At 45.0% G+C, this 12,803-nt stretch overlaps 1 protein-coding gene across 14 annotated transcripts in view; it reads left to right on the forward strand.

Moving 5' to 3' along the window:
* Positions 1 to 12,803, forward strand: part of DOCK3 (dedicator of cytokinesis 3) — a 239,580-nt gene that overhangs the window by 117,150 nt on the left and 109,627 nt on the right. For all 14 annotated transcript variants that reach the window (XR_012235189.1, XR_012235190.1, XM_073591625.1 and 11 more), the window contains exon 5: positions 3,515 to 3,611. Coding sequence is in view for 12 of the 14 variants with exons in the window: in XM_073591625.1 (XP_073447726.1) it covers positions 3,515 to 3,611 (97 nt within the window). In the remaining 2 variants the exon portion in view is untranslated. The remainder of the gene's footprint in view (positions 1 to 3,514; positions 3,612 to 12,803) is intronic.

Here is a 12,803-nt window from a genome sequence, read left to right on the forward strand (position 1 = left end):
TTCTTCTTTGTTTTCCTTTCCCTTTTCTTCCTTTTTGCCTTCTTTTCCATTTCTTCCCCATTCCCTCTCTTCTTTTCCCCTTCCCATTCTCCTCCTTCCCTTCTTTTTTTCTCCTTTCCCTCCTCCTTTGCCTCATTTCCCTTTCCTCACATACCCTTCCTTTTCTTGTTCTTCCCTTCCCTTTCATCCATGCGTCTTTCTTTCCTTCCCATTTTTCCCCCTTCTATTTTTTCTCCTCCTCTTCCTACCTTTTAACTTCCTTTTCTTCCTCTTTGTTTTCCTTTTCCTCTTCCCTTCCCTTTTCTTCTTTTTCCTCTCTTTTCCCTTTCTTCCCCATTCCCTCTCTTTTTTTCCCCTTCTTCCTTTTTGCCTTCTTTTCCATTTCTTCCCCATTCCCTCTCTTCTTTTCCCCTTCCCGTTCTCCTCCTTCCCTTTCATCCGCTCATCTTTCTTCCCTTCTATATTCCCTTTCTTTTTCTTCCCTTCCCTCCCCTTACTTTCCCTTCCCCTGACAATAATAAATGAAGGTTAGGGCCGGTGTGGGTCTTGGTATGTTGTCTGTATATTCAGTTCTTCTGCCCGGTGCATCTTGGTAACATCATATTTACCGAATACGGCGACCATACTGAGTACATGACTAATTTCTCCCATAGAATGTAGAAAGAGAACAGCAGATCTTCCTAAAACACACAGACCTAGCCCCCCCCCCATTTCATTCCTACACCCCCCCATCTCATTCCTACCCCCCCCCCCCCCAATGTCATTCCTACACCCCCCCATGTCATTCCTACACCCCCCCCAATCTCATTCTCACACCCCCCCATTTAATTTCTACACCCCCCCATCTCATTCCTACACCCCCCAATGTCATTCCTACACCCCCCCAATCTCATTCCTACACCCCCCCAATCTCATTCTCACATCCCCCCATTTCATTTCTACACCCCCCCCCCAATCTCATTCCTACACCCCGACCCACAATTTCGTTCCTACACCCCCGATCTTATTCCTACACCCGACCCACAATTTCATTCCCACACCCCCCCATCTCATTACTACCCCCCCCCCCCCATTGTCATTCCTACACCCCCCCATGTCATTCCTACACCCCCAACTCATTCTCATCCCCCCCCCCCAATTTCATTTCTACACCCCCCTAATCTCATTCCTACACCCCGACCCACAATTTCATTCCTACATCCCCCATGTCATTCCTACACCCCCCACCCCCATCTCATTCCTACACCCCCCCCATTGTCATTCCTACACCCCCCAATGTCATTCCTACACCCCCCATGTCATTCCTACACCCCCCCATCTCATTCTCACCCCCCCCATTTCATTTTCTACACCCCCCAATCTCATTCCTACACCCCGACCCACAATTTCATTCCTACACCCCCCAATCTCATTCCTACACCCCTCCCAATTTCATTCCTACACCCCCCATTTAATTCCTACACCCCCCCCATGTCATTCCTACACCCCCCGATCTCATTCCTACACCCCCCAATTTCATTCCTACACCCCACAATCTCATTCCTACACCTCCCCCCCAATCTTTTTCTTACCCCCCCATGTCATTCCTACACCCCCCCCCCAATCTTATTCTTACCCCCCTGCCGCAATGTCATTCCTACACCCCCCCAATCTTATCCTTACCCTCCCACCGCAATGTCATTCCTACACCCCCCCATCTTATTCTTAACCCCCCCATCCCGTCATCATTTGTGAATTTTCCCTTCCATTAAAGTCTGCGGTGGAATGTGTACCATCACCCGCCCGGCTGAAGCTCGTCTTGTTAAAATCCCTCTGACAGGGAAGGTGGTTCGGCATCTTTGATCGGCTTTTAAAGCCATAATCAGCTCCTTGATGTCATCACAAGTTTGGTATTCCGAGGAGCATTCCCGTTCCTTCTTCTCTCTGTCCTTAAAGTGAAGCCGTTACCTTCCAAAGGGTGCGATTGTCACTGAGAAAAACAGCTGAAGTTCCAGTGAGGTTCAACATCGGAACCTCCGAAATAAAATATTCTCTAAAAATGGGGACAGAGAGAAAAGGAACACCCCTCTCTGCACCAAAATTCACATTGGCATATTATACCATGGGGGGGCTTCAAAGATGAGACCACATCTCACCATTGTGGGAGGGGCAGAGACACAAACTACTGCAGGAAATCTCACCATTGTGGGAGGGGCAGAGACACAAACTACTGCAGGAAATCTCACCATTGTGGGAGGGGCAGAGACACAAACTACTACAGGAAATCTCACCATTGTGGGAGGGGCAGAGACACAAACTACTACAGGGAAATCTCACCATTGTGGGAGGGGCAGAGACACAAACTACTGCAGGAAATCTCATCATTGTGGGAGGGGCAGAGACACAAACACTACTGCAGGGAAATCTCACCATTGTGGGAGGGGCAGAGACACAAATTACTGGAGGAAATCTCACCATTGTGGGAGGAGCAGAGACACAAACTACTGCAGGAAATCTCAGCATTGTGGGAGGGGCAGAGATACAAACTACTGCAGGGAAATCTCACCATTGTGGGAGGGGCAGAGATACAAACTACTGCAGGGAAATCTCAGCATTGTGGGAGGGGCAGAGACACAAACTACTGCAAGAAATCTCCCCATTGTGGGAGGGGCAGAGACACAAACTTCTGCAGGAGATCTCACCATTGTGGGAGGGGCAGAGACACAAACTACTGCAGGAGATCTCACCATTGTGGGAGGAGCAGAGACACAAACTACTGTAGGAAATCTCAGCTTTGTGGGAGGGGCAGAGACACAAACTACTGGGGGGAAATCTCCCTATTGTGGGAGGGGCAGAGACACAAACTACTACAGGGAAATCTCACCATTGTGGGAGGGGCAGAGACACAAACTACTGCGGGAAATCTCATCATTGTGGGAGGGGCAGAGACAGAAACACTACTGCAGGGAAATCTCACCATTGTGGGAGGGGCAGAGACACAAACTACTGGAGGAAATCTCACCATTGTGGGAGGGGCAGAGACACAAACTACTGCAAGAAATCTCACCATTGTGGGAGGGGCAGAGACACAAACTACTACAGTAAATCTCAGATGTCTAAAGCCAATAAAATGTAACCTTTTTAGTGTCTTTTCTATCTAAATCAAAATGTACTTGTTCATGCATCCTCCCTTTAAGAGTGATACATTCTTGCAGATTTTTGTAGCTTTACATGTACAGATTGCTACACTGGGGGTGGTGAGCTTCCTGAGGGATTTGAGTAGAAAAGAAGGCTAGACGGCAGCTGCGAGTAATCCGTACCCCCGATTGGTTGCTCTGGGCTATTGCATATCATCATTTTTTGATTTTTGCGCCGCTATGCTGCCTAATTAGCCCGGCCAGTTGCTGCTGCGCACATTTAAGTAAAAACAGGACTAGTCTGTCGCCTGCCGTGGGTGGCTCTCGGCTCCCAGCCTGTCGCAGTGGGTGATCTTTGGGTTCCTGTCGGCCTGATATGACTCTTTCTTCCCCTGCAGGCAATATGAGACGGTGGTTCCGGTGGAAGACCCCCTGGTCACAGAGGTGACGAATACGCTGCAAGAATGGGCCTCACTATGGAAGCAGCTCTATGTGGTAAGTAAGTGCCCCCCCCCCCCCCCGCCCAGTCATTGCAGGGGCCCCATGAACAGTTGTTCTCAGGATTTTTTGTCTATCTATCCATATACCGATCACATCCCAGACACGAGGGCTGCATTGTTTTCCTGGCACTTTAAACCCAGCAGCTGTTGCTGTAGTAACGCATGTTCTGTTCACTGCAAACCCACACACTGTACTGCAGAAAGTCAGAGCCTTCCAATGTATAGACACAGAGCTGCAATGTATAGACATAGCAGCTTATTCCATGAGAGGATAATGGACAGAAACAAAGAGGATCCGACCAAATCATCTTACAGCATTGCGACTTGATGGAGCTTAAATGCGATTAGAGGGGTAACTGACCTTTACAAACAACGACTGCCATTTACACTGCTTTATTAAATAAGCCCATCAGAGATATTATAGCGATAAATAACACAGAGAAAGAGAGTGCAATGTAGTGGTAGAGAATTGCAAGCAGCATTCATATTAATTAGGGATGAGCCGAACACCCCCCCCCCCCCCCCAGAACTGCCGAGCAGGTAAAAAATTTGGGCCAACACCATTAAAGTCTATGGGACACGAACACGAATAATCAAAAGTACTCATTTTAAAGGCTTATATGCAAGTTATTGCCATAAAAAGTGTTTGGGGACCTGGGTCCTGCCCCAGGGGACATGGATCAATGCAAAAAAAAAGTTTTTTTTTTCAAGAGCAGTGACTTTAATAATGCTTAAAGTGAAACAATAAAAATGAAATATTGCTTTAAATATCGTGCCTGGGGGGGGTGTCTATAGTATGCCTGTAAAGTGGCGCAGTTTTCCTGTGTTTAGAACAATACCACAGCAAAATGACATTTCTAAAGGAAAAAATGTCATTTAAAACTGCTCGCGGCTGTAATGAATTGTCGGATCCCTTCAATATAGATAAAACTCATTAAAAAAAACAACATGGGTCCCCCCCGGTCCATTACCAGGCCCTTTGGGTCTGGTATGAATATTAAGGGGATCCCCGCTGCAGGGATTCCCTTAATATTCATACCAGACCTGAAGGGACTTGTATGGATTTTGGGGGGACCCCCACGCAATTTGTTTTTTAAATTTTGGTTCGGGGTTCCCCTTAATATTCATATCAGACCCAAAGCGCCTGGTAATGGAATAGGGGGGGGCCTATGCCGTTTTTTCAATGAGTTTTATCTGTATTGAAGGGATCCGACAATTTGTTACAGCAGATCAGTTTTAAATGACAATTTTTCTTTTGTGGTATTGTTCTAAACACGGGAAAACTGCGCCACTTTACAGGCATACTAAGGATACCCCCCAGGTACGATATTTAAAGGAATATTTCACTTTTATTGTTTCACTTTAAGCATTATTAAAATCACTGCTCCTGAAAAAATGGCCATTTTTAAAACTTTTTTTGCATTGATACATGTCCCCTGGGGCAGGACCCGGGTCCCCAAACACTTTTTATGACAATAACTTGCATATAAGCCTTTAAAATTAGCACTTTTGGTTTTTCATTTTAGTGTCCCATAGACTTTAACGGGGTTCCGCGGGTTTCGAATTTGCCACCAACACCACATAATGTTCGCTGTTCGCCGAACGTCCGAACAACCAAAGTTCGGCCCGAACTTATGGTCGGGCCGAACCATTCGCCCATCCCTAATATTAATGGTAAAAATTACAATGCAGCCTATCCCTTCATGAGAGAGCGGTGACATCACAGAGAAGGCAGCCTATCCATTCAGTAGAGACCAGTGACATCACCGAGAAGTCAGCCTATCCATTCACTAGAGAACGGTGACATCACTGAGAATGCAGCGTATCCCTTCACTAGAGAGCGGTGACATCACCGAGAAGTCAGCCTATCCATTCACCAGAGAGCGGTAACATCACTGAAAATGCAGCCTATCCATTCACTAGAGACCAGTGACATCAGTGAGAATGCAGCCTATCCATTCACTAGAGACCGGTGACATCACCGAGAAGTCAGCCTATCCATTCACTAGAGAGCGGCAACATCACTGAAAATGCAGCCTATCCATTCACTAGAAACCAGTGACATCACTGAGAATGCAGCGTATCCCTTCACTAGAGACCAGCGACATCACGAGAAGTCAACCTATCCATTCACTAGAGACCATTGACATCACCGAGAAGTCAGCCTATCCATTCACTAGAGAGCGGTAACATCACTGAAAATGCAGCCTATCCATTCACTAGAAACCAGTGACATCACTGAGAATGCAGCCTATCCATTCACTAGAGACCTGGTGACATCACCGAGAAGTAAGCTTATCTTTTAACTAGGGACCGGTGACATCACTGAGAATGCAGCCTATCCATTCACTAGAGACCGATGACATCACTAAGAATGCAGCCTATCCTTTCACTAGAGAGCAGTGACATCACTGGGAATGCAGCCTCTCCATTCACTAGAGTTCGATGACATCACTGAGAAAGCAGCCTTTGTATTTGTAAAGTCCATGCTTCCAGTATGTTTTTCTTTATTGAAAGTGATGGTTTACACTTTAACTGGAGAGTCAAGAAGTCTCACTTCTAGTGCGGCAAATTGTACAATATTGTTTACAGACTTGCATTTCAGTGTTTTTGCAAGCTGCTGTGAATAACTTTGGACTTTTTGGACTCGTTTTGCACATTTATATTTGGATTGCACTTTATGTGATTCTAGTGCGGATGTTTCTTTTTACAAATAAGTTTGCCAAAAAAAAGTTCTCCAATCTTTGTGCATTTATCGATGGCTAACCCGGTACAAGGCTCTAGTGCTGATACCGGCTTTTAGGAAACAATACCAATCATGTGGATGTAGAAAGAGCCTTTAAACACTCCGCTGCTGCCATCAATCAATGTCTGTTCTGGTGTGAAGCCGACACTGACGCGCTGTCCCCATCTCTCGGCAAACTGAATGTTAAATCTCCAATCAGTCAATCAGGACGCTCGCTGTCAGCGACACCTGCAGGGCTTCAGCCAGACCGACGCCGGGAACAAATTTGTAAATAAAACTTTACCAATGCCAAAAACAGTCACTGAGCCCTTTACCGTTCATGGGAAAGTAAAAATTGTTATTATTCTGAGACTGTCCCCTCCAACTAGTGCGACATGCAGAAAAAAAAAAACAATGAAATATTTAATGACATTGCATTATGGTGAAGGCAGAGGTTGGCGACCAGCGGAAAGCAGAAGAGATTGTTGACCTTGCTGATGGCAGGGTCATCACTGCTCTATGAAGTGACATAGATGGTGGCGATGCTGAGTGTCAGGATTTCAGGTTAGATGGAAATCTTCTCCAATCATCGATCTTATTTCAGGAGTGGAGAGGAATTTAATTATTTCTTTCAACTATCATTTGAGGAAAATTGATGGAAATTGATAATTGATGGGAAAACAAGTGTCAGATTCTTTACACACTATTCCTGCATGGTCTGAGAGGAAACATTGATACAACATAGATACAATGATAATAAAGAGATACAAGGATAAACAATAGATAGAAGGATAAAAAAAAGATACAAAATAGATACAAGGATAATAAATAGATACAAAATAGATACAAGGATAAACAATAAATACAAAATAGATACAAGGATAAACAATATATGCAAAATAGATACAAGGATAAACAATAGATACAAGGTTAAACAATAGCTACAAGGTTAAACAATAGATACAAGGATAAACAATAGATACAAGGATAAACAACATATACAAAATAGATGCAAGGATAATAAATAGATACAAAATAGATACAAGGATAAACAACATATACAAAATAGATACAAGGATAATAAATAGATACAACATTGATACAAGGATAAACAATAGATACAAAATATATACAAATATAAGAAATTATACAAAATGGATACAGGAATAGGAAATAAATGCAAAATAGACAAAAGGATAAGAAATAGATACAAGGATAGGAAATAGAAAAGCATCCAATTTGCATAGCATAGTATGAATAGTATACGGCAGGGGTGTCAAACTCAATTTCATCCGGGGCTGCACCAGAATTATGGGTACCTTCAAAGTGCCGGTTGTATCCACAAGACTAGATGTTCAAAAACCCCACCCTCCCCCTTACATCAGATCTCAAGAGCCCCCCCCCCCCCCACTATCCAAAGTCAAGAGTCCTCCACCCACCCTCACATCACAGTGCACCCCCTTGTGCTGCTGCTGGGAGTGGAGCTGGGAAGCAGAAAGTGCAGGATCTGGAGGAGGACCAGAGGAGGGCTGGAATCAGTTGCCAGAGGAAAAAAAATTGTTGGGCAGCTGTTCAGCACTCCCAGAGTGCCAGTTCCCAGCGTAAATTGCACCTCCTAAAGTACACCACTGGTGCAGAGAATGGACCTATCCTCTGGAGATATCACTGCTCCTTTGTTAGGTAGGGCAGCACGAGACAGCAGGGTGGGTCTGTAGAGGATGGAAAGGGTGAGTCTGGCTCTCATTTTGGTTGAATGTATGCTGTAGGCTGCTGCTTCTCAGTGGCACTGCCTAGGGCAGCTGCCCCCTCCTGCCCCCCCCCCTTCCCTCCAGTCCTGGCCTTGTATGAGGTATTCACAATGTGAATGCAAAAAAATATATATTTTTAAAGGGGAGCATGGGGTCCTTTAAAAAATAAATATATAAATTATATACAGTCTTTGTATGTATGTGTATGTATGTATAATTTATTAAAGTGTATTTTTTTCTAAAAAAAGTTGCATTTGAAAGACAGCTGCGCAAAAACAATGAGAGAGAGAGAGAGAGAGATAAATCTATATATCTATATCTATAGATATATATAATGTTTGAGGGTTCTAAGTAATTTTCTAGCAAAGAAATAATGATTTTATCTTGAAACCAACAAGTGTCAGAAAAAGTTTAGTTCATTCCTTTGACCTAAAGAACAAAACGTTACAATGTTTACAGTTATTATAGGGGCTGAGGAATGTTGTGATACTTGGCAGACTGCCTGTTTTTTTTTTTTTTTTGTTTGTTTGTTTGTTTTTTTTTACAGCTGTCGGCTTGAGAAGAGAATTCATAGCATAGAGAGAATCGGGAAAATGCTTTGTTAAGATCGCAAGGGGGGGAAAAAAATCTTGATTCTTAACGATTAATCGCGCAGCTCTAAGAGACATGAAAATTTCCATTGTATTTGTGAAGTAAATTGTATATATTTTTAATGTGATATTAGATGGCTACACGATACTGTAAAAAATACAAAAAGTTTTATAGGATTTGTATTGTTTCAGCACCGTAAAAATCCCATATATTTTGAAACTGTTTTTTTTTTTTTTTTTTTTTTTTACATTTTATTCTCCAGGGCCTCTGCTTTCAGAAAATGTATCAAGTTTGGGGATTCTAATGCCCCGTACACACGGTCGGACTTTGTTCGGACATTCCGACAACAAAATCCATGGATTTTTTCCGACGGATGTTGGCTCAAACTTGTCTTGCATACACACGGTCACACAAAGTTGTCAGAAAATCCAATCGTTCTGAACACGGTGACGTAAAACACGTACGTCGGGACTATAAACGGGGCAGTGGCCAATAGCTTTCATCTCTTTATTTATTCTGAGCATGCGTGGCACTTTGTCCGTCGGATTTGTGTACACACGATCGGAATTTCCGACAACGGATTTTGTTGTCGGAAAATTTTATAGCCTGCTCTCAAACTTTGTGTGTTGGAAAATCCGATGGAAAATGTGTGATGGAGCCCACACACGGTCGGAATTTCCGACAACAGGGTCCTATCACACATTTTCCGTCGGAAAATCCGACCGTGTGTACGGGGCATAAGTCATTTTCTATCCAAATATTCAGATTTTAAAATGTCTGCAAAATTTTTTTTTAAATTGTCCCGACAGGGCAGGCAGTTAAATTTCCTCCCCAATTGCACTTCAATGCATCTTGGCAAAATGTCTAAATTTCTCTAAATTCTCACAATTATTTACATAATTTCAGGAAAATTAAAACGTTTAAATTTATTAGAAGAGAGGCTTCTCCTATGTTTTATACCGGAGTCTCTTCATTGGCTATCTCTGAGCTCTCATCAGACGTATAAAGCATTTCATAGGGTACAACCTGCGGCGTTTTCCTGCGTTCTCTTATGTAAGTGGTTTCATACGCGGAGACCTCCTCGCGGCGGCGCGTTCCTGTCACGCTGTAGTACGCAGACATCCTCGCTTGCCCGTGTGCTTATTTGACCTTAATACAATGACCCAGTTTTGGTGTGTTGGGGACGGCTGCCTGAAGCGGCTTCTTCTGTTACAATGACATTAGTGCGTTTCGCTCCCCCTCCCCTCCCCCATCTATTCAGAGTTACTTCTCCTTCCAAATGTGTAAATCCCCCCCCCCCCCTTATCATTAAATCCCCTCCCCACTGTGGCGTGCCGGACTCCGGGCTCCCAGGCCTCTAATCCTCTTGCCCCATCCCCCCCCCCTGATAAATTTACATCCGAGCGGTTTGGCACCGGTCAAGGACTGGTGGGGCGTATTCTCCTGGACCGCGGCCCAGGATTTGGAAAGCGCCGGTGACAGATTAGTAATGCGGCAGACGGAGCGTAATCGCAGGAGAGGACAGAGAGGGTCAGGGCGCGGGTTCACCTTTATCCCCATTGGCTAAACGGCAGCACGTTCATATTCTCAATTACACTTAATTATGTTTTAATGACATCTTTTTTTATCTTCTCAACTCTTTTTTTTTTTTTTTTTTCGGGTTTTGCTGGCTGGCATCGCTCGCTAAGCAATGGAAGCTAGAGGGCGCCACCCCGCTGGTCATCGCAGGTCACACACAGCTCTCATCAACCTCCGACGGGTTTATTTTTTCCAGACCCGTCGATAAATTTGAATGTCTAGTGAGATGGATCGATAAATAGTAATCACTGAAATACTAAACTACATTACCTTACTAGGAGGCACTGCTGATCCAAACACCCTCCGGTGCTGCTGACAGCTGACAGTCTGGGCATTTATTTCACATGAAGAACCAGCAATGTGAACTCTGACCTTCCCATTCAGCAGAAATCAAGTGAGCAAAGATCTAGACTGGTTTTGTCAGCAGTGCTGGAGGCAGGAAAGATAAGAACTTCATCCATTCTGTCCCTCTAGATCAGTGTTCTTCAAACTGTGGCCCTTTGCTTGCCTTATCTGGCCCTTGGGGCACCATTCCTCCCACTGACACCAATGATGGGGCACCATTCCTCCCACTGACACCAATGATGGGGCACCATTCCTCCCACTGACACCAATGATGGGGCACCATTCCTCCCACTGACACCAATGATGGGGCACCATTCCTCCCACTGACACCAGTGATGGGGCACCATTCCTCCCACTGACACCAATGATGGGGCACCATTCCTCCCACTGACACCGATGATGGGGCACTATTCCTCCCACTGATACCAATGATCGGGCACTGTTCCTCACACTGACCACCAAGGATGGGGTACTATTCCTCCCACTGACATCAATGAAGGGGTAGTATCCCTCCCACTGACTGACACCAATGATGGGGCACTATTATTTCCACTAACACCAATGATGGGGTACTATTACTCCTACGAACAACCATGATGGGGCACTATTCCTCCCACTGATACCAATGATGGGGCACTATTCCTCCCACTGATACCAATGATGGGCACTGTTCTTCCCACTGACACTTATCTCAGGCACTATTCTTCTACTGACACCAATGATGGGACACTATTCCTCCCACTGATACCAATGATGGGGAATCATTCCTCCCACTGACACCAATGATGGGACACTATTCCTCCCACTGATACCAGTGATGGGGAATTATTCCTCCCACTGACACCAATGATGGGGCACTATTCTTCTACTGACATCAATGATGGGGAATTATTCCTCCCACTAACACCAATGATGGGGCACTATTCTTCTACTGACACCAATGATGGGGCACTATTCTTCTACTGACACCAATGATGGGGCACTATTCTTCTACTGACACCAATGATGGGACACTATTCCTCCCACCGATGCCAATTATGGGGCACTATTCCTCCCACTGACACCAATGATGGGGCACTGCTCTTCTACTGACACCAATGATGGGGCACTATTCCTCCCACTGATACCAATGATGGGGAATTATTCCTCCCACTGACACCAATGATGGGGCACTATTCTTCTACTGACACCAATGATGGGGCACTATTCCTCCCACTAACACCAATGATGGGGCACTGCTCTTCTACTGACACCAATGATGGGGCACTATTCCTCCCACTGACAAAGTCAATGCACTGCGCTCTCCCCTTGATTACAGTTATAAAACTGCCAAGATCTATAAATGATTCTTTCTGTGTACATTCAGAATCAGTGCTCTGTTGGGATGTCACAATGATCCGGTATCCTGCCTATGACTTTGTGTCTAATGACAGGTCCTCTTTTTTTCTGCACACCTGCAGTTCGGCATTCTTGAACCCGTTCTCTGGATGCCGGTCGTCGCAGTGATGGGGTGCGGGTTCTGAGCAGTTTGTCTCCATGGAAACGCTGCAAAACTCTCCAAGCTTCCCACGCATCCTCTCCTCCTCCTCCTCCTCCATCTCCTCTCTTCTCATGCCCACTCACATCTCACCATCGCCTCCTTCCTCCCGGTGCCCCCTGTGTGCCAGAGTGAGCATAGCGGGGGGTCAAAGAGAACCTGCAATGTCTTGTAGAAGGACTGCAGAGTCTTCAGAAAGATACAATTCCAATCGATAAAAAAAAAAGAAAATACAGAATAGCAAGCTAGAGATAAAATCACATAAACTGTTACTTCCGGGAGAGATGATGCAGATTCTGAGAGATGAACGCACGCTGGAAACCCACTATAGATCCAGAATTTTCCAGCTGGGGAGAGACACCAGAAGCAGGTCCAAGTGTAGCCCTGACATCACCAAAGAGCAGCATATAATGTTCACTCTCTGTAATATGACAGAAGACTGTCAGAGACTGCAGACATACTACAGGAGATGGTCAGAGACTGCAGACATCCTACAGGAGATGGTCAGAGACTGCAGACATAGTACAGGAGACGATCAGAGACTGCAGACATAGTACAGGAGATGATCAGAGACTGCAGACATACTACAGGAGATGATCAGAGACTGCAGACATAGTACAAGAGATGGTCAGAGACTGCAGACATAGTACAGGAGATGGTCAG

The sequence above is a fragment of the Aquarana catesbeiana genome, linkage group LG07 (genome assembly GCF_042186555.1).
Source record: "Aquarana catesbeiana isolate 2022-GZ linkage group LG07, ASM4218655v1, whole genome shotgun sequence".
Taxonomy (NCBI): domain Eukaryota; kingdom Metazoa; phylum Chordata; class Amphibia; order Anura; family Ranidae; genus Aquarana; species Aquarana catesbeiana.